General features: G+C 46.7%; 1 protein-coding gene across 6 annotated transcripts in view; it reads right to left on the reverse strand.

Annotated features, from left to right (window-relative positions):
* Positions 1-5046: 5046 nt before the first annotated feature.
* Positions 5047-22019, reverse strand: part of LOC139275272 (interleukin-5 receptor subunit alpha-like) — a 61555-nt gene continuing 44582 nt past the window's right edge. For 5 of the 6 annotated variants that reach the window (XM_070892508.1, XM_070892509.1, XM_070892510.1 and 2 more), the window contains 5 exons: positions 21367-21512; positions 18613-18751; positions 16724-16820; positions 11435-11525; positions 5047-7264 (listed from right to left, as the gene is read on the reverse strand). In XM_070892508.1, coding sequence (XP_070748609.1) covers positions 7190-7264; positions 11435-11525; positions 16724-16820; positions 18613-18751; positions 21367-21512 — 548 coding nt within the window. In that variant the 3' untranslated portion in view covers positions 5047-7189. The remainder of the gene's footprint in view (positions 7265-11434; positions 11526-16723; positions 16821-18612; positions 18752-21366; positions 21513-22019) is intronic. The other variant, XM_070892514.1, reaches the window with a different exon arrangement.

Here is a 22019-nt window from a genome sequence, read left to right on the forward strand (position 1 = left end):
CTGGTAGCAATTCCGAGATTACTACTTTTGAGGTCCTACTTTTTAATTTAGCTCCTAGCTCCTTAAATTCTTCTCGTAGGACCTCATCCCGTTTTTTACCTATATCGTTGGTACCAATGTGCACCACGACAACTGGCTGTTCATACCTTCAAAGTTACCCTTCTTTAAGTTCTGGACCATGGTCTCTGAATTAACTGTTTCCTTCTCCATCCTAATGTAGAATTCCACCATATTATGGTCACTCTTCCCCAAGGGGCCTTGCACAACGAGATTGCTAATTAATCCTCTCTCATTACACAACACCCAGTCTAAGATGGCCTCCCCCATAGTTGGTTCCTCGACATATTGGTCTAGAAAACCATCCCTTATGCACTCCAGGAAATCCTCCTCCACCGTATTGGTTTCACTATAGTTAGCCCAATCTATATGCATATTAAAGTCACCCATAATAACTGCTGCACCTTTTTTCCTGTTTGATGCCCTCCCCAACATCATTACTACTGTTTGGAGGTCTGTACACAAATCCCACTAGCGTTTTCTGCCCTTTGGTATTCCGTAGCTCCACCCATGCCGATTCCACATCATCCAAGCTAATGTCTTTTCTTACAATTGCATTAATTTCCTCTTTAACCAGCAACGGCACCCCACCTCCTTTTCCTTTCTGTCTATCCTTCTTAAATGTTGAATACCCTTGGATGTTGAGTTCCCAGCCTTGGTCACCTTGGAGCCATGTCTCCGTGATGCCAATCACATCGTATCCGTTAACTGCTATCTGCACAGTTAATTCGTGGGAAATCATTAGTAGCCGGGAAATTGTGTTGGGGAAATTGATGGGACTGAAGGCCGATAAATCTCAGGGCCTGATGGTCTGCATCCCAGAGTACTTAAGGAGATGGCCTTGGAAATAGCGGCCTTGGGTTGACAATGGATGGGCAATGGCAGACATTTAGAGACCGTATGGATGAACTACAACAATTGTACATTCCTGTCTGGCGTAAAAATAAAAAAGGGAAGGTGGCTCAACCGTGGCTATCAAGGGAAATCAGGGATAGTATTAAAGCCAAGGAAGTGGCATATAAATTGGCCAGAAATAGCAGCGAACCCGGGGTCTGGGAGAAATTTAGAACTCAGCAGAGGAGAACGAAGGTTTTGATTAGGGCAGGGAAAATAGACTACGAGAGGAAGCTTGCAGGGAACATTAAAATGGACTGCAAAAGCTTCTATAGATAAGTAAAGAGAAAAAGGTTAGTAAAGACAAATGTAGGTCCTCTGCAGTCAGAATCAGGGGAAATCATAACTGGGAACAAAGAGATGGCAGACCAATTGAACAAGTACTTTGGTTCGGTATTCACTAAGGAGGACTCAAACAACCTTCCGGATATAAAAGGGGTCAGAGGGTCCAGTAAGAAGGAGGAACTGAGGGAAATCCTTATTAGTCGGGAAATTGTGTTGGGGAAATTGATGGGACTGAAGGCCGATAAATCCCCAGGGCCTGATGGACTGCATCCCAGAGTACTTAAGGAGGTGGCCTTGGAAATAGCGGATGCATTGGCAGTCATTTTTCAACATTCCGTAGACTCTGGATCAGTTCCTATGGAGTGGAGGGTAGCCAATGTTACCCCACTTTTTAAAAAAAGGAGGAAGAGAGAAAATAGTGAATTATAGACCAGTCAGCCTGACATCGGTAGTGGATAAAATGATGGAATCAATTATTAAGGATGTCATAGCAGCGCATTTGGAAAGAGGTGACATGATAGGTCCAAGTCAGCATGGATTTGTGAAAGGGAAATCATGCTTGACAAATCTTCTGGAATTTTTTGAGGATGTTTCCAGTTGATATGGTGTACTTAGACTTTCAGAAGGCTTTCGACAAGGTCCCACACAAGAAATTAACGTGCAAAGTTAAAGCACATGGGATTGGGGGTAGTGTGCTGACGTGGATTGAGAACTGGTTGGCAGACAGGAAGCAAAGAGTAGGAGGAAATGGGTACTTTTCAGAATGGCAGGCAGTGACTAGTGGGGTACGGCAAGGTTCTGTGCTGGGGCCCCAGCTGTTTACATTGTACATTAATGATTTAGACGAGGGGATTAAATGTAGTATCTCCAAATTTGCGGATGACACTAAGTTGGGTGGCAGTGTGAGCTGCGAGGAGGATGCAATGAGGCTGCAGAGTGACTTGGATAGGTTAGGTGAGTGGGCAAATGCATGGCAGATGAAGTATAATGTGGATAAATGTGAGGTTATCCACTTTGGTGGTAAAAACAGAGAGACACACTATTATCTGAATGGTGACAGATTAGGAAAAGGGGAGATGCAACGAGACCTGGGTGTCATGGTACGTCAGTCATTGAAATTTGGCATGCAGGTACAGCAGGCGGTTAAGAAAGCAAATGGCATGTTGGCCTTCATAGCGAGGGGATTTGAGTACAGGAGCAAGGAGGTGTTGCTACAGTTGTACAGGGCCTTCGTGCGGCCACACCTGGAGTATTGTGTACAGTTTTGGTCTCCTAACTTGAGGAAGGACATTCTTGCTATTGAGGGAGTGCAGCGAAGGTTCACCAGACTGATTCCCGGGATGGCGGGACTGACAAATCAAGAAAGACTGGATCAACTGGGCTTGTATTCACTGGAGTTCAGAAGAATGAGAGGGGACCTCATAGAAACGTTTAAAATTCTGACGGGTTTAGACAGGTTAGATGCAGGAAGAATGTTCCCAATGTTGGGGAAGTCCAGAACCAGGGGTCACAGTCTAAGGATAAGGGGTAATCCATTTAGGACCGAGATGAGGAGAAACTTCTTCACAGAGAGTGTGGTGAACCTGTGGAATTCTCTACCACAGAAAGTTGTTGAGGCCAATTCACTAAATATATTCAAAAAGGAGTTAGATGTAGTCCTTACTACTAGGGGGATCAAGGGGTATGGCGAGAAAGCAGGAATGGGGTACTGAAGTTGTATGTTCAGCCATGAACTCACTGAATAACGGTGCAGGCTTGAAGGGCTGAATGGCCTACTCCTGCACCTATTTTCTATGTTTCTATGTTTCTAAGACATATCACATTTTAACGAGCCTGACAAAATATTACAAAGAAGAACCAAGCCCGCCAAAATTATACAAAGGATTTTGAACAGATTTGGCGGCAAGATTAGAACACTGAAATCGTATAACTGACCCCTGTTTTCAACAGAGGTTAGGTAGTTGTTAGGTAGCTGCAAGGATGCTACCACCTCAGATGACACTTTGACTGACAGACTAGTACCACACTATGCTGTGTCATCAAGACAAGGAGAGAAACCAACGCAACAGTTGTACACTAACTTCTCCAGCCTCGAAGTCCTGAAGGAAGGAAGAACATCACCATCACAGCAGCGACCGACCACAGCCAACGTGGTATCAAGGGAAAAACAACCGCGAACTACCGTTAACTATCAAAAGGGTTGGTAAGCATAGTCCCTGCATGCCCTGGAGTCTAACCTGGCTAGAATTAGGTATTGGGAGGTGGGAGGTATAATTTACTGTGACCCCTTTGAATGTGTAGTGCATGGTTCTTTATTAGAGTGATTTGTGATTTTAAGTTTAACCTTGTACCTTTCCTTGGATTGTTCTTTATTAGAGTGATTATAAGTGTTACCTTGACTGTAATAAAACCAAAGTTCTTTGCATCAAACCAGCGTCCTCTGCACTTTTGTCACACCCCCCAAATAAATCCAGAGTACAGAACCCAAGGGAGTGGGAGCGATTCAAACCGCTCAGGTTGGTCAGAAGGGAACCTGACCCCCTCATAGAGACCACCACATCCCCCTTACACACCCACCGCCGCCCACATTCCTCCTGAAGATCTGCCCAGTGCCACTTTGGAGGTGACCTGGAGCGGGCGGGAGGGGAGAGCCACCGGAAACCGCCCGCTGACGTCAGCAGACGGCCGAGTGGCGCATCTGAGCTCCCGGATTCCTGCTGGCAGGAGTCGGCGGCAGAATGGGGGTGGACAACTGGCTGGAGGCTGGTTTGTCCTCAACGGGAAGCATGAAGAATCTGAAAAAAGTGTCAGTGAACATTTTCCACAGCGACTCACCTGGATGGGGTCCCCTGAAGGTCTTCGGATAGTTTGTTTATTTTATGCTGATTTTTATTTTCCAGCTCTTCGGCCCTATGTGAGCCCGACTCCATCCTCGGTGGCACTTGAGCGGCAAGCACCTCTGCCGCTGAGAATTAGACCTCCTGCCTGCCGCCACCCACCAACCTTCGCTGGACCTCGGCGATGAATATCCCGCCCAAAGTACCATCCGGTACCTGGGCCGCCATCGGCAGCATTCTGGGCGGCACTTGGGCGGGTGGAGGCCTTGATGAAAATCGTCCCAGATATTTATGGAGTGAAACCCAAACCACTTTTTTAAACAACTGTCAAAAAAAAATTAACACTTCGGTTCTGCCCTTCCCCAGAATTGTTTTGATTGTTGTCAAACGCGAACAACCAAAATAACACAAACTGCGCATGCGCAGCTACGTCAATGGCATCGGTAGCAGTCGCTAATGGAGCGTGCTAATAGGGCGCAAACAACTTCTCGCCCAGTGACGGGGGGGTGGGGGCCCTGCCACCTCCAGCGAAATTCGGTGGGAGTTAGCGTAGCCGTAAACCGGCAGCATCCCGCTGACGATGCCGTCATCGGCGTTCTCAGCAACCTGTTTTTAACCCCAGAGCGGAAATTCCATGAGGCCGTCGCGGGCGCAGTTTGCGCCCGCCTCGCGGGTCGTGAACTGGGCTGCACTCCGCTCGCGGGGCAAAAATTAAAGGGGAGGTGCGTGGCGGCGTTTTATTTTCCACGCGGCCTTCCGTTGTTGATTTTGCGGGGGGGGTCCACGCCGCCATGTTGCAGCCTGGCGCTCTGCTTCTGTGCCGGGCTGTGGCCACGCCACCCCTCTCCCCGGTGTCAGGGGAGCTTGGGGTGTGGGTTCGAATCCACACTCCCCTGGGCTCTGTACGTGCGATTTATGAGGATGGGTGAGTAATGAGGCACCAGACACAGGGGGTAAGAGTACAAAATGGCTAATGTTATTTATTTAGAATAGTAAACACCAAGATAGAGGGCATAGGACGAGGTCATAAATAGCAGTAATGGCACAATCTCACTCAACAACACGAAAAATCTCGCAACAGGGAAGGGGAAAATAAGAGGTTGAAACATTCCACTCACACACAACCACACCTCCCACTTCCACCCTTCTTACCAATTCCTGTCCTAAATTGAGTCTGTGAGGGGGTTTGGGCTACACTCACAATCCTATCAACTCCGGGGTTCTGGGGGCACTTATTTCAGCTCGGGGTCCCTCTGGGGTGGGTTTTACGTTGTTGGTCGGTTCGGTTTTCCTCCTCGATGTTGCGTCGGTTTCTTCTCTTTGCCTTTCGGTTGGCTCCTAAGCAAAAAGCTGCTGGAGTTAAGCACACCTTCCCCAGAGCGAGGGCCCTGTGAAAAGCTGACTCAACTCCCAAAAGCTGACTCCAGCCTCCAACCTCTGGTTGGTTTCCTTGCTCAGCTCAGCTGTGGGAAGCCACTGCCACTGCCTGCTGGTTTTCAGTCTCGGTGGCTTCGTCTGCGGAACTGCTGCTTCTTCCTCTGGTGGAGCGAGAGCGAGAGGGAGAGAGAGAGAGCTCTAGATACAAGCTGCAAGCTCCAAGCTCCAAGCTCTCCAACTTCTAAAACCTCCCCCCCTCTCCAAAACCTCCAATCTCTCCAACTTCCTGGTGTGTTTTTGCAGCTTTTCTTATAGTCCGTTCATGGGGTGTGAATGGCAGATCGATGTGTATCGATCTGTCTGGGATGAAGATGATTGTTCACTATCTCGACAGAGGTGCCACTCCATCTGGGCTGGCCAAACTGATTGCATCAGACCTGTGGGCCATTGTTTAATTATTCAAACTGATACCCTTTGTGTTGCCTTGTATATTACTGGGGAGATTTTGCCTGTACAGGATGGCCAGAGCCCCATCATCCTCCACGGTTTACAGGCTGTTGGCTGCAGTTGGTCATTTTAAACATGGCATCTTCCCATTCTCCCTGCCACATGTCTCCGTGGTTGGTTTTGCAGAACCTTACAACCGGTGGCTTATAGGTGGCTCCTCGCCCCACTGCAGAACTCACACCTGCCTTCCCCTTCAATGGACGAGGAGGGCCCTGTGTCCTGCCAGCGCTGCGCGGCGCTGTGCATAGCGCTGGCAAATTGCCTGTCGTAGTGCCCCAGTCCTGCCCCCGGGAGGAAGTGGAGCGCCCGACATCGCGCTCCACTTCCTCTCGGGGGTGCTAACCCCAATTTCGCGGACGGGGCCGAAATTCTGCGCCAGGCGCGGGAAGTCCTGCCTCGCCTCGGTTACTGCCCCCAAACGGGGCATGACCGAATTTCAGCCTCTGACTGTTTTGCTGTAATACTATAATTCTAGAACTGGGCCTGGTGCCCTGGGCTTAGGTGGACGAACAACAGCTGTGGTTCATTCTCGTGATCATTTACTGGTAAAGCCGACTTTAAAAGGCAGGTGTGGGAGTGGCAGATGAGGATTGGATCAGGTTTCAATTTGATGCCTGCCATAGTTGAATAGCTCTTCACACTACTTAGCCTCACATATAGGACACCGACAGTCTTGTCTCTGCTAATTTGCGTAAATTATGCACAGGAAGTAGAATTAATGTTATTTTTATTGGAAAAATAGACTAAAATAAGACTTTCGATTCACATCATTCCTTTAGATATTTCATTTAAAAATGGGATTTCCAGTGCCCTTTCTGTGGGCCATTCTCCAGCGATCCCCTTTCCATTGCCCCTCTCCAACTGCTCTCTTTCGGCTGCCTTCGTTCCTCGGTTTCCTCTCCATTCCATTCCCCTCCCTTTTCTCCCTCACACCTCTCCTCTCTCCTCACCTCCTCTCCCTCTACTACAGTCCCTGCCATTCGCTTCTCGCCCCTTCACTGAAAGATATGCACATCCACAAAATAAAAATACCACAGTGAGCTGATAAAACGTTTGTAAAAAAAAAAATGTTCCCTGTATGATGGTCGCCAACATATTTTCTTTTCTTTTTTCTTCTCAAATATATCTCACTCCACAGTGAGACAGACATCCAGCCGAAGACAAAGCACTTCTGTCACTAAGAGCAATCTGAAGTGAAGTTGTGCACGATGCCAGTTTGCAGAGAGAAGATTCTAGACTTCTTTCACGCTGGCTGGAATGCAGTCTTCGGTTTTGGTCATCAGCAGTGGATTCTTGTTAATCCATTTCTGTTTGAGAAAACAAAGTGGTGTTAGTTTTCCGGTAAGCCACTTCTTCTTCTCCGGACACATCATCATAGTTGTCATGTATCTTACATTATTATATATAACTGTATCCTAACATGCTATACATGACTGTAATAAGATATGACCTGTAACCACCAGCATACCTTACCGCCAGGGGTGCACTTGCAAGAGACAGGTATATAAGGACAGGTCTCAGGCAAGTGCAGCATTCCAGAGCTGTGAAATAAAGGGTGCAGGTCCAGAGTGACCTTGACTTCACTACATGCCTCGTGTGAACCTGTACTGAGGGGACAGGACTTTACAATAGGCAGTCCCTCGGAATCGAGGAAAACTTGCTTCCACTCTAAAAATGAGTCCTTAGGTGGCTGAACAGTCCAATACAAGAACCACAGGCCGCGTCACAGGTGGGACAGACAGTGGTTGAGGGAAAGGGTGGGTGGGACTGGTTTGCCGCACGCTCCTTTCGCTGCCTGCACTTGATTTCTGCAAGCTCTCGGCGATGAGCAAACAACTCTACCCTTGTCATCTTCCACCATCCGACATCCCCTCACCCTCCCCCCCTCCCACTGTCTAAACTTCCCCTAGTCTTAATAGACCCGAATAGGGAGTGGATTTTTCTCCGGGCTGTCGACTCCATGGCACACATGTTCAAAGGCGAGGGCTCGGAATAGGTGATTCTGCAGTCCAATGCTTCCAGGCAGCGTATCACAGGAACTAACGGGCTGTGCTCCGCCCCCCTCCCCCCCCACCCGCCATCATTATCGCCCAGGACGTGCTGCAAGCCAGTTCACAGACTCCAAAGCTGCCTGCAATTTCTGCGGTCTGGAAGAGTCCGTGTTCCACATTTATCTTGAGTGTGTGAGGTTCCATCATTTGAAGGGGCCGCTCCTCAAATTCTGCTTGCATTTCAGTCCCACACTCCTGATCTTTGGGCACCCTGTGTGGAGGGGAGCGGACAGGTCGGAAGGCCTCCTCATGGGCCTGCTCCTGGGCCTGGCCAAGGTGGCCATTAACCGGTCCAGGCAGGGGGCGGTCAAGGGGGTCGTTTAGTCCGACTGCCTGCCTCTCTTCCGTGGTTATATTCGAGCCAGGGTGTCCCTGGAGATGGAGCACGTGGTATCCACTGGTACGCTCGCGACCTTCCGCGAGAGGTGGGCGCCGGAGGGACTGGAGTGCATCATTTCAGCAGGGGACAGAATTATAATTTGATTTGATTTGAAAAAGGTTCCCTTTAATTTCCAATTGTTAAATTGTGGTTTTTGGTGCCCTCAAAAAAAAAGGGCCACTTGATTCAAAGTTACTTAAAAAAAAAGTAGCTGTGAATGCCATTCGCTGCTGGGAGCCTCACGTGGCAGAGCCACGCTGATTGCTGCATGTCAGCCATGGCTCAGTGGATAGCACTCTTGCCTGCTGCATCCAAAGGTTGTGGGTTCAAGTCCCACTCCAGAGGGATGAGCACAATAATCTAGGGTAGTGCTGCACTGTCGGAGGTGCTGTCTTTCAGATGAAATGTTAAACTGGGACTCTGTCTACCCTCTTAGGTGAATGGAACAGATCCCGTGGCACCATTCTGAAGCTGGGCCAATACTTATCGCTCAACCAGCCTCACTAATACAACAGATTATCATTGCTATTTAAGGGAGCTTGCTGTGTGCAAATTGGCTGCCATGTTTCCCACATTACAACAGTGACTACACTCCAAAAAGTTTATTGGCTGTAAAGCTCATTGGGACATCCTGAGTTTGTGAAAAGGCGCTATAACAATGCAAGTTCTCTTTTTTCGGGCACAAAAAGTGGCTGTTCCTCATATTTGAGCTTCACAGTGAGTGCTATTCGACTGTGGAGGGGAGGGGAGGGGGGGACATCGTCTCCCTTCATGTCTGCCCATGCAGTTCCTCACAGGGAGGACTGAGCAGTCAGGAGCCAGAAACCTGGCTGATTTATTTCCTGTCCAGTTATCCAAGACCTTTGCGTCATCTGCAACTTAGCTGAGATGATAATAGAAACATAGAAAATAGGTGCAGGAGTAGGCCATTCGGCCCTTCGAGCTTATACCACCATTCAATATGATCATGGCTGATCATGCACTTCAGTATCTCATTCCTGCTTTCTCTCCATGCCCCTTGATCCCTTTAGCCGTAAGGGCCATATCTAACTCCCTTTGAATATATCTAACGAACTGGCCTCAACAACTTTTTCTGGTAGAGAATTCCACATGCTCACAATTCTCTGAGTTAAGAAGTTTCTCCTCATCTCGGTCCTAAATGGCTTACCCCTTATCCTTAGACTGCGACTTCTGGTTCTGGACTTCCCCCAACATCAGGAACATTCTTCCTACATCTAACCTGTCCAGTCTCATCAGAATTTTATATGTTTCTATGAGATCCCCTCTCATTCTTCTAAACTCCAGTGAATACAGGCCCAATTGATTCAGTCTCTCCTCATATGTCAGTCCTGCCATCCCGGGAATCAGTTTGGTGAACCTTCGTTGCACTCCCTCAATGATTTGATTCAACACAGACCTTGGGTAGAATTCAGATGTTTCCTGGCCAGCATGTCTCAATACCACACAGGGCAGCGCCTTTACTCACTAAGCTACTGAGCTAAGCGTTGCTCATTTGTACTGAACAAATTGGAAGCAGTTAGTTTTTTTTAAATAACTGTCTGATTTCCCAGTTGATCAATGGCAAGGCTCAGTTGAACACTTAAATGCTGTAGTTATGGTGTTGGCAGGATTTTGAGAATCCAAAGCCAAGGGAGAGCAGCAACGCGGACTGAGAGGAGGATGCGGGAAGTCTGGCCAGTGGAACGTTGCCAGCTGAAGGGAAAGTGTGCTAGGCCCCTCTGTAATTCGAAGTAAACATCATCATAGGCGGTCGCTCGAACGTGGATGACTTGTTTCCACAGGAGTTCACAGATGTTTCAATGAAGGACGCAATGTTCCAGTCCTGAACTCCAATTGAGGGGGTGGAAGACGCCTATGCGTGGATTTTTTTAACATGTGGTGACTGTTGTATATCAGCCACCACACGGGCTTGACAGAGCTCAGCCTTTATCCAGTGGCAAGGGTTAACTAGGACAATTGGAGACCTGCTCTGCTGCATGGACTTAGTGCGCACACATATCGCAGTGTGGGCAGGTCCGTGCTGCCCCTGGGCCCTAGGCTTTCCTGGGCCCTGTACCCTCCGTACAATCTCTCTAAGTAAACATTGAGAATATGACAACAGTGTGTGGGATTGGAGATGCAATGAGGTAAATTTACCTGAGTGGTAATGCGGCAGTGCAGATCAACTACCCACCCTCCCGCCCGTCCTTTATAGAACCCACCCGATTTTTATTCCATTGAATTTAATCACCAGCAACAATCCGAGGGCCAATGGCCAAGGATACAGCTGCAAACTTCTCAAGCATTGTTGCAGGACATCACAGTTGTGCCATTGTCTCAAGGCCATTGGCAATTGGGTTGCAACCAGCCAACTGGAGTTAATTTTTTTTTCTCTTCTGTTATATGGTTTCCTTCAATTTACTTCCCTTGTGCTTTAGTTATTAGGGAGCAAAACATCTCCTTTGTCTGAGGTGAATTATAAAAAAAAGAAAGAACTTGCATTTATATAGCACCTTTCACAACCTCAGGATGTATCCAACACCCTTTACAGCCACTAAAGTGAGTCACTCTTGTAATAGAGGAAACATGGCACACAGCAAGGTTCCACAATCAGCAATGCGATACTGACTGTTTTAGTGATGCAGGTTGAGGGATAAATATTGGCCAGGACACCAAAGAGAATTCCTTTGCTCTTCTTCAAAATAATATCCTGGGATCTTTTACATCCACCCAAGAGGGCAGACAGGACCTCAATTTAACTTCTCATCTAATGGTGCGCCACTCCTTCAGTGCTGGATTTTGTACTCTGGCTTGGCGACTTGAACCCACAACTTTTTGACTCAGAGGTGAGAGTGCTACCCACTGAGCCATAGCTGACACCATGACAATCTAGCATTCTCACACAGAGTGCCACCCACATATTTACTCTTAGTTAACTCGAACCTTCCCTTTAAAAAAAATTAAAAACCACAATAATATTTTAACAGTCGACAATCGTGCATGCCCTGTGGTACATTTTTTTGTCAATCATTAGTGCTGCTGGTTACCTGAAAATCGCCATTGCAATCTTCAAAGAGATCCTTGAACTTCTCCTTCGGGTCAGGGACTGGTTGGCATATTTTTGACAATAACTTGCACCTAGTAAGAGTACAAAATATCAAATTGTCTTATTTTCAGAATATTTTGTTCAAGTCGAAGCAATTATTTTCATCAACTTTATCCAATTTCTATACTGAGCACTGGATCTAGCAACAACAACAAATATTTATATAGCACCTTTAATGTAGTGAAACATCCCAAGGTGCTTCACAGGAGTATTATGAGACAAGAAGGTTGACACCGAGCCACATAAGGAGGAATTAAGGCAGGTGACCAAACGTTTGGTCAAAGAGGTAGGTTTTAAGACAGACTTGTCTTCAGATAATCATCCTTTGTACTTTCCCTAAAGAATCCAATGCTGTAGGTTCACCTTAGATAGGTGTGCATACCTAGACTATGTAGATGCTTGGTAAGACACACAGCTTGGTTTGTAAATGTCTCGATGCAATGGTCTTCACTCAAGTGTGGGTCACTGGAATTCTTCCCCTGGCTCAGTAATGAGTAGTTTGAGGAATGGAGTAATTGGCCCCGATATCGACATGGGCGGGTTATGTATGCGGGGGGAGGGTGGAGTTTCGGAGGGGAAAGCCGGAGTCCTGATAGAGGTCTTTAAAATTAGGAATGGGTTAGACAGGGCATATATGGAGAGGATCCAAAACTAGAGGCCATAAATACAAGATCGTTACTGATAAATCCAACAGGGAAATAAGGAGAAATGTCTTCACTCAGCTTAATGCTTTCACAAGGAAACTAGACGAGTACATGAGAGAAAAGGAAATAGAAAGATATGCTGAAAGTCTGAGATGAGGTAGATAGAATGTGCGGAGACCTGTACAGAGTATAAACACCAGCACAGACTAGTTGGGCTGAATGCCTGTTTCTGTGCTGTATATTCCATGTCATTCTCCTTCGTACTTAATGTTATCTCTACATTCATCCAGTTCAATTTATTTGGGGCAGAAGAATTGCTGCAACCTAGGGACATCTCTAGCGATGCCAGAAATACAACTTCGGTTAATCTGTTATGAGGCATGTGATATCAGTGAACAAAGAGATACATCCTTCAGTTTCCCCTCTCCTCGATAGAAGAGTGTTGAGAGTGTTTACCATCTACACGAAGGCTAAATGCAAGCTGCATGGTTTGCCCTCAAGAAAACGACACAACAGCAACTTACATCCCAATATAGTGCCTTTATGGGACAAAGATGTTTCACAAATAGGCAGAAGGAAACAAACATAGAAACATAGAACCATAGGGCCCAAGTTTCCGCCCTCTGGAACAAAAACACTGCCATAAGGTGCACCGACTTTCTGGAAGAAAAAGGGCGTCGAAAACTTACCTTGTGATTCTCTTCTCTCCTCAGGACGTCTTAGTGCTCGGCTGGGCGCAGCGCAAGGGGTCGGGGGCGGAGCCAAGTCCCTGCGCTGAAAACAGTGCCGGGACCCCTGCACATGCACGCTAGAGTGTGTGCACATATACAGTAGCTGCTCGCCCCCGAGGCTGCGTGGGAGGGGCCCGACCCTAACCCTGTACGACTGGGCTCCCCGGATGAAGATCGGGACTCGGGCCTCCCTCCTGTTCAGCTCCCCCCCGCCCCTCCCTTCCGTTCAGCTTCCACCCCCCCCCTCCCTCCCTCCCGTTCAGCCTTTGCCCCCTTCTTCCCTCCCCCACTCCTCTCCCTCCATCGTCGGCAGGGCCCGCCCACCCGGCATCTCGCTGGGGGCGGGCCCCGCCCGAAGTGTCGGCGGCCCGGCCCATTCAGCCTCTCACCCCATCCCTCCATTCTCTCTCCCCCCCCTCTCCTCTCTCCTCCACCCTCCTCTCTCACCCCTCCACCCTCCTCTCTCACCCCTCCACCCTCCTCTCTCACCCCTCCACTTTCCCTCCTCTCCCTCCCCCTCCCCCCTCTCTTTGGCACCCCTCCCCTCCCCCTCCTCCTGCCCCCCTCCCTCCCCCCTCCTCTCCCTTCCTCCCCCCACACCTCGCTGTCAAAAACACAGAAACACTGACAGAATCAGAGAGAGAGGCACTGGGGGGCCCCATCCCAGCATGTTGTTGGTGGGCTCTCAGTGCTGCAGTAGGTGAGTAGAAACTTAATTTTTTATTGATTGATTGATTTTTTTAATTATTTTTTAATTTTTTAATTCTTTTTGATTGATTTATTGGCTGATTTATTGATTTATTTATCATTTATTATTGATGATGGCTCATTATTTGTAAAAGTGAAGTGTTCAAAGTGTTTAATGTTTGTAAACCTCCCTTCCGCACCACCCCCCCCCCCACCATCTCTCGTTCCCTATGCCTGATTTATAAGTGTAGGCAAGGTTTTTCTGAGCGTACCAGGGAAAGGGAAATCATGCTTGATAAATCTTCTAGAATTTTTTGAGGATGTAACTGGTAGAGTGGACAAGGGAGAACCAGTGGATGTGGAGGACTTGGACTTTCAAAGGGCTTTTGACAAGGTCCCACACAAGAGATTGGTGTGCAAAATTAAAGCTCATGGTATTGGGGGTAATGTACTGACGTGGACAGAGAACTTGTTGGCAGACAGGAAGCAGAGAGTCGGGATAAACGGGTCCTTTTCAGAATGGCAGGCAGTGACCAGTGGGGTGCCGCAGAGGTCAGTGCTGGGACCCAAGCTATTTATGATATACATTAATGATTTAGATGAAGGAATTGAGTGTAATATCTCCAAGTTTGCAGATGACACTAAGTTGGGTGGTGGTGTGAGTTGTGAGGAGGACACTAAGAAACATAGAAACATAGAAAATAGATGCAGGAGTAGGCCATTTGGCCCTTCGAGCCTGCACCACCATTCAATAAGATCATGACTGATCATTCACCTCAGTACCCCTTTCCTGCTTTCTCTCCATACGCCTTGATCCCTTTAGCCGTAAGGGCCACATCTAACTCCCTCTTCAATATATCCAATGAACTGGCATCAACAACTCTCTGCGGTAGGGAATTCCACAGGTTAACAACTCTCTGAGTGAAGAAGTTTCTCCTCATCTCAATCCTAAATGGTTTACCCCTTATCCTTAGACTGTGTCCCCTGGTTCTAGACTTCCCTATCATCAGGAACATTCTTCCTGCATCTAAGCTGTCCAGTCCCGTCAGAATTTTATATGTTTCTATGAGATCCCCTCTCATCCTTCTAAACTCCAGTGAACACAGGCCCAGTCGATCCAGTCTCTCCTCATATGTCAGTCCTGCCATCCCGGGAATCAGTCTGGTGAACCTTCGCCGCACTCCCTCAATAGCAAGAATGTCCTTCCTCAGATTAGGGTGTCTCAGGGCTCAGTGCTATTTACAACATGCATTAATGATTTGGATGAGGGAATTGGGTGTAACATCTCCAAGTTTGCAGATGACACTCAGCTGGGAGGCGGTGTGAGCTGTGAGGAGGATGCTAAAAGGCTGCAGGGTGACTTGGACAGGTTAGGTGAATGGGCAAATGAGTGGCAGATGCAGTATAATGTGGATAAATGTGAGGTTATCCACTTTGGTGGCAAAAACACAAGAGCAGAATACTATCTGAATGGTGGCAGATTAGGAAAAGGTGAGGTGCAATGAGACCAGGCTGTCACGGTACATCAGTCATTGAAAGTTGGCATGCAGGTACAGCAGGCGGTGAAGAAGGCAAATAGTGATTGAGGGATAAATACTAGCCGGGACACCAGGGATAAATCACCTGTTCCTCTTTGAAATAGTCACATGGGATCTTTTATGGCCACTTGAGAGAGCAGACAGTTTAACGTCTCATCCAAAAGACGGCACCACCGACAGTACTGCACTCCATCAGTGCTGCACTGGAGTGTCAGCCTGGATTTTTGCACAGGTTTCAGGAGTGGGACTTGATCCCACAAAGCTGTGATGCAGAGGCAAGTGTGCTACCCAGAGCCACAGCTGTCACTGTAAGAGCGAGCATTCCAACTTTCTACTACCCTTTTTATGGAAAAGTGCTTTCTGATTTTACTCATTGAATGGTATGGCTCTAATTTTAGGGTTATGTCCCATTGTGTTTGATTCCCCCACCAGAGGAAATAATTTCTCCGCATATATCCTATTTTATCATTTTAAACACCTCATACAGATTACCTCTCAATCTTCTATACTCAGGGGAATATAAACGAAGACTATGCAACCTGTCCTCAGAATATAATCCTCTAAACCCTGGTATAATTCAGGGCGAATCTTTCCTTGGGAGATTAAAATAGTCCATGACCGATCAAATTGTGCCCGGTCTATGGGAGAAATGGGATTGATTTGCTGAATCTTATTCCATTTTTGTTAGTTTTTTGTCAGTATTTGAAGGAATATTCAGTATGGCAAAGTTTTATTGCTTTAAATTTTTATCTCATGTTTTACTTATCTTTGATAAAAGCTGGGGTTGCTCTCCTTAGAGCAGTGAAGGCTAAGAGGAGATTGGATAGAGGTGATTAAAATCATGAAGGGTTCAGATAGAGTAAATAAAGAGAAATTGTTTTCAAAGGCGGAAGGGTCGATAATCAGAGGGCTCAGAGTTAAGGTGATTGGCAAAAGATCCAGAGGCGACATGAGGAAAAACATTTTTACCCGACGAGTGGTTAGGATTTGGAATGCACTGCCTGATCGGGTGGTGGATATCAAATCCTATAATAGCCTTCAAAAGGAAATTGGATAAATTCTTGAAGGAGAAAAAAGTTGCTTGTATATGGGGGGGAAAATTGGGAGAGTGGGACTAACCGGATTGCTCTTTGAAAGAGCCAGCACAGACTCGATGGGCCAAATGGCCTCCTACTGTGCTGTACTAGTCTATGATTAGGGATAATGTATCGTAGTGGTTATGTAACTGGACTAGTAATCCAGAGGCCTGGATTAATGATCCAGAGACATGAGTTCAAGTCCCACCAAAGCAGCTGGGGAATTTAAATTCAATTAATTATATTAAAATCTGGAATACCATGAAACTACCGGATTGTTGTAAAACCCCAGCTGGTTCACTAATGCCCTGTGGGGAAGGAAATTTGCTGTCCTTACCCGGTCTGGCCTATATGTGACTCCAGACCCACAGCAATATGCTTGACTGCATCTCTGAAATGGCCTCGAAAGTCACTCAGTTGAATAAGGAAGTTCACCTTCTCCTTCTCATGGGCATTTAGGGATGAGTAACAAATGTTGACCTAAGATAGTGACGCCCATATCCCATGAATGAATTAAACCAAAATTATTAAATAGAAGTAGACGGGTAACTTACTTTGTACAGATGAATACCAGTAGCAACACTATCACAACGAAAATAACTGTAACCAGTATTGCAATTGTCAAAACGGATAAACCGGTTGAGTTAGGCTCTAAAAATAATAAGACAATATTCCATTACTGGCTGGCGCAATCTGTGTGACCACCATATCAAGAGCAAATATGCTTCTGCATTTTTCTTCATCTTTATCTTTGATCATTCCCTGTGTGCTCAAAGGAACACGAGGACAATGAGTAGAGTACAAAACTTATACAATAATTGCATAAATATTTACCAAACAATAAACAAAGGTAACAATTAAAGGCGAGTCTCAACATCGATTCTTGAGGGAAAAGTACAGGTGAACATTGCAATAGAAAGAAAGAAAGACTTGGATTTATATAGCAGCTTTCATGACCACCGGACGTCTCAAAGCGCTTTACCACCAATGAAGTACTTTTGGAGTGTAGTCACTGTTGTAATGTGGGAAACATACCACGGGGTACGTTTATGTATGGGGTATGGGATACATGTACAATAAGGGAAAAGGTACCGTGGAAAACCCCTCTCTGAACCTCTCCCACGTGATCGAACAGTCCAGGTGATCACATGAACTAAATGTTATCTACACTGCCACCAAGCTCACGGTCTACAGGGCTGCAGTAATACCCGCCCTCCTGTATGGCTCAGAGACATGGACCATATACAGTAGACACCTCAAGTCACTGGAGAAATACTACCAATGATGCCTCTGCAAGATCCTACAAATCCCCTAGGAGGACAAATGCACCAACGTTAGCATCCTTGACCAGGCCAACATCTCCAGCATTGAAGGACTGACCACACTTGATCAGCTCCGCTGGGCAGGCCACATCGTTCGCATGCAGAAACCAAGTGCGGAAAGAGCGTGCGGCAAACCTGTCCCAAAGCAAGCACTCTGCTCGGAACTCCTTCACAGCAAACAAGCCAAAGGTGGGCAGAGGAAACGTTTCAGGGACACCCTCAAAGCCTCCCTGAAGAAGTGCAACATCCCCACTGACACCTGGGAGTCCCTGGCCAGAGACCGCCCTAAATGGAGGAAGTGCATCCGGGAGGGTGCTGAGCACCTTGAGTCTCTTCGCCGAGAGCATGCAGAAACCAAGTGCAGACAGCGGAAAGAGCATGCGGCAAACCTGCCCCACCCTCCCTTACCCTCAATGACTATCTGTCCCACCTGTGACAGGGACTGTGGTTCTCGTATTGGACTGTTCAGCCCACCTATGGACTCATTTTAAGAGTTGAAGCAAGTCTTCCTCGATTCCAAGGGACTGCCTATGATGATGATGACAGCCACACTTACCTTCTCTATGATGTGATCTCTGCCCCAGTCAGGAACCGGTCCAGCTCCCTCTGGAAGGCATGCAAAGAGTCAACACCCACCACGCCATCGGCAGTGTATTTCAGAGGATCACGATTCTCCGGGAAAGGAGAAGGTGGCCTCGTGGAGGCCATCTGAGGCCTTGCAGAATGCACAGCAGAAAGGGGGAGGGGCGTTGAAGCGTGTCAGCGGTACTCAGACGCTCCGCCTAACGCTGCTGTACTCACCCCAGTCGCACCCCGGGACCCGCCCCTGAAGGAAGTAGAGCGCGCCAGATTGCACTTCACGTCCTTTGAGGGGCGGTAAGCCCAATTCAGCGGCGGGAGCGGGAAGTCTTGGCCCCAGCTATCGGGGCACAGAGCAATGTCACCCCCCCCCCCCCCCCTGCCTGTTTCCACCTCTGTAATATCACCCGCCCCTATTCCTGCCTCAGCCCACCTGCTGCTGAAAGCCTCCTCCACACCATTGTTACCTCCAAACTCTGTGCTGAGAGCACGCGGTAAGTGTATTGTTGTCGAACAGGGTTCATCTAAAGTAATGTTCTTACCAATAATGAGAGGCTTGCTCCAGTCACTCCAGAAAATGCTTTCATAGCACTCAAAAACCACTTTTCCCCTTACTTGTACTGAATATTTTTTCTTTTGATCTCGACTGATGACATATTTTCCACCTGTCAAATTTTCAACCTAAAACAAACATATTGGTTACCAATGCATTAAATTGACATGTGGGAATACAGACACCAATGCAGTTCACCTTAAATACACTTCAAAAAACTAGCACTGATTGGAACACTTTGACTGAGGGCACTTAATCCTCCATTTTCTTGTTGGCGATATTTATAAATACTGTAATGGCGTGAAGCACCTTTTAAAAAAATGAGTTCACGGAATGTGGCAAGAACAGCACTCATTGCCCTTGAGATGGTGGTGGTAAGCCACATTCTTTAACCGCTGCAGTCCACACGGTGAAGATGCTCCCACAGCATTGGAGACAGTTTAGAGAAGGTTCAAAAGGCTGGTTCCTCAGATGCAGGAGTTGTCTTATGAGGAAAGGTTGAGTAGGTTGGGCCTGTGTTCACTGGAGTTTAGAAGAATGAGAGATCTTACTGAAGCATACAAGATTCTGAGGGGGCTTGACAGGGTAGATGCTGAGAGGATATTTCCCTGGTGGGGGAATCGAGAACTAGGGAGCATAGTTTCAGAATAAGGCATCGCCCATTTAAGATGCAGATGAGGAGGAATTTCTTCTCTCAGGTCGTGAATCTTTGGAATTCTCTACCTCAGAGCTTTGGAGACTGGGGTCATTGAATATATTTAAGGGCATTATCTTATTTGACTTAAATAATCAAACTCCTTTGCATTCTGACTTTACGAGCCTGCTATGGAAAAGCAGTGTGATGCAATAGACAAATTTCCTTTTAGGTATTTGCATCTTTTCTTATCCCCTACTTCGCAGACAATCACTGATCAGTGGGATTTCAACACAAAGGGAGTAATTTTCACCTTCATCCCTTGGGAGGTAAATTACAATGGGAATCAAGCTCGGGCGGGTTCTAGAATGGGTTGGTGATGTACTGCCCGACTGATTGCCTCCAATCTATGAAAGGTGTTCTCCGATTATACCCAGGTAAGCTACCAAAATTGTTCAATGTTTAGTCTCTGGGAGCAAACAACTTCTGTTTAGCATATTAGCCACACTTCATCCTGGGTGCCTTTGTTAAAACTCGTGAGAATATACATTGCTTTTGAAAATCCACAATTAAAAGTAATTCCTTTTCCAAATACTTTCTCTGTGGCAGATTGTTGAAAAAGACCATGAACAATGACAACACCACTGAAGGCAAAGCTATAATATTATTTACTGCCAACGTCCACAGCCTTTCGGGTGGCAGTCAAAGAGCCCACATTTCCATTGGGCTAAAACATAGCAGTAAGTTTCTTTCTCGTTACTAACCTGTTCACGCTGGAAAGTGACTACACCAATGCACTCCTGGGCTGGCCTCCCTAGTTCTACCCTCGATAAACTGGAGGTCATCCAAGACTCTGCTGCCCGTGTCCTAACTCATCACCCCTGTGCTCGCTGACCAATATTGACTCCCAGTTAAGCAATGCCTCGATTTTTAAAAATTCTCATTCTTGTTTTCAAATCCCTCCATGGCCTCCTTATCTCCGTAATCTCCTCCAGACCTACAATCCCCCGAGACCTCTGTGCTCCACCTATTCTAACCTTTTGACTTCCCTGATTTTAATCACTCCACCGTTGGTGGCCGTGCCTTCAGCAGCCTAGGCCCTAAGCTCGGAACACCCTCCCTAAGTCTATCCACCTCTCCACTTCTCTTTCCTCCTTTAAGATGGTCCTTAAAATCTATCTCTTTGACCAAGCTTTTGAGTCACCTACCCTAACATCTCTATGTGGCTTGGTGTCAAATTTTGATTTTTTTTTTTGATAACGCTCCTGGGAAGCATCTTTGGACATTTAATTATGTTAAAGGCACTATATAAATATAAGTTGTTTTTGTTGTTGTCACAAGGAAGGCAGTAGCAACATGAAAATCTTCCCTACAAGGCCAATATAGAAGTACAAAGACACATACAAGGACATTGCAGCAAAATAAAATCTACTTTAGCCCTTACGGCTAAAGGGATCAAGGGGTATGGAGAGAAAGCAGGAAAGGGGTACTGAAGTGAATGATCAGCCATGATCATATTGAATGGTGGTGCAGGCTCGAAGGGCCAAATGGCCTACTCCTGCACCTATTTTCTATGTTTCTATGTTTTTATGTTGTGAGTTCAAGTCCCACTCCAGAGGCTCAAGCACAAAAATCTAGGCTGACACTCCAGTGCAGCACTGATGCGGTGCTACTCTATCGGAGGTGCTGTCTTTCGGATGAGACCTTAAACCGAGGCCCTGTCTGTTCTCTCAGGCAAACGTAAAAGATCTCAGGGCACTATTTTGAAGAAGAGCAGAGGTGTTATCCCTGGAGTCCTGGCCAATATTTATCCCTCAATCAAAATTATAAAAAACAAATATCTGGTCATTATCACATTGCTGTTGTCACATTATAACAGTGACTACACTCCAAAAGTACTTCATTGGCTGGAAAGTGCCTTGAGTCGTCTGATGGTCGTGAATGGTGCTATATCAATGCAAATATCTCTTTCTGTCTAACCACCCCCACCACTGCACAAACACTTCTACCTTGAGTTCACTGCGAAACCATTGCTAGCTTTCTTCAAAGGACAGAGAGTAGATGGGTTCCATCATAGTGCAAGCGCTAACAAGATACACATTCTCTTACATTTTGGATCGATCCACGGTTGCTCCGGTTTGTGATTTTTATTTCATAAATGTAACAACTGGAGTTGACGTTCCCTTTTGGAAGTTTCCATTTTACTTCGTCAGTGTTTTCATTTATTGTAACATTTATTGGAGTGTAGAGTTTATCTGGAACAAGAGAATTTATTTTAAAACCAACACATGTGCTAAGATTTCGATGTTTGAGGTAGAGCGAATGGGGTTCTGCGGTTGCTCGCTGACCTACATTGGTTCCTGGTTAAACAACACCTCAAATTCAAAATTCTCATCCTTGTTTTCAAATCTCTCCATGGCCTCGCCTCCTCCTATCTCTATAATCTCCTCCAGTCCCACAACACCCCGCCCCCACCCCCCCACTCCTGAGATATCTCTAATTCTGCCCTCTTGAGCATCCCTGATTATAATCGCTCGACCTTTGGTGGCCGTGCCTTCTGCTGCCCAAGCTCTGGAACTCCCTCCTAAACCTCTCTGCCTCTCTTTCCTCCTTCAAGACGCTCCTTAAACCTATCTCTTTGACCAAGCTTTTGGTCATCTGCCCTAATTTTTTCTTATTTGGCTCGGTGTCAAACTTATATATTTTTTTGTCTTACAACACTCTTGTGAAATACCTTCGATATGTGTGCGCACTAGGTCCGT

This window comes from Pristiophorus japonicus, chromosome 10, assembly GCF_044704955.1.
Source record: "Pristiophorus japonicus isolate sPriJap1 chromosome 10, sPriJap1.hap1, whole genome shotgun sequence".
In the NCBI taxonomy this organism is placed as follows: domain Eukaryota; kingdom Metazoa; phylum Chordata; class Chondrichthyes; family Pristiophoridae; genus Pristiophorus; species Pristiophorus japonicus.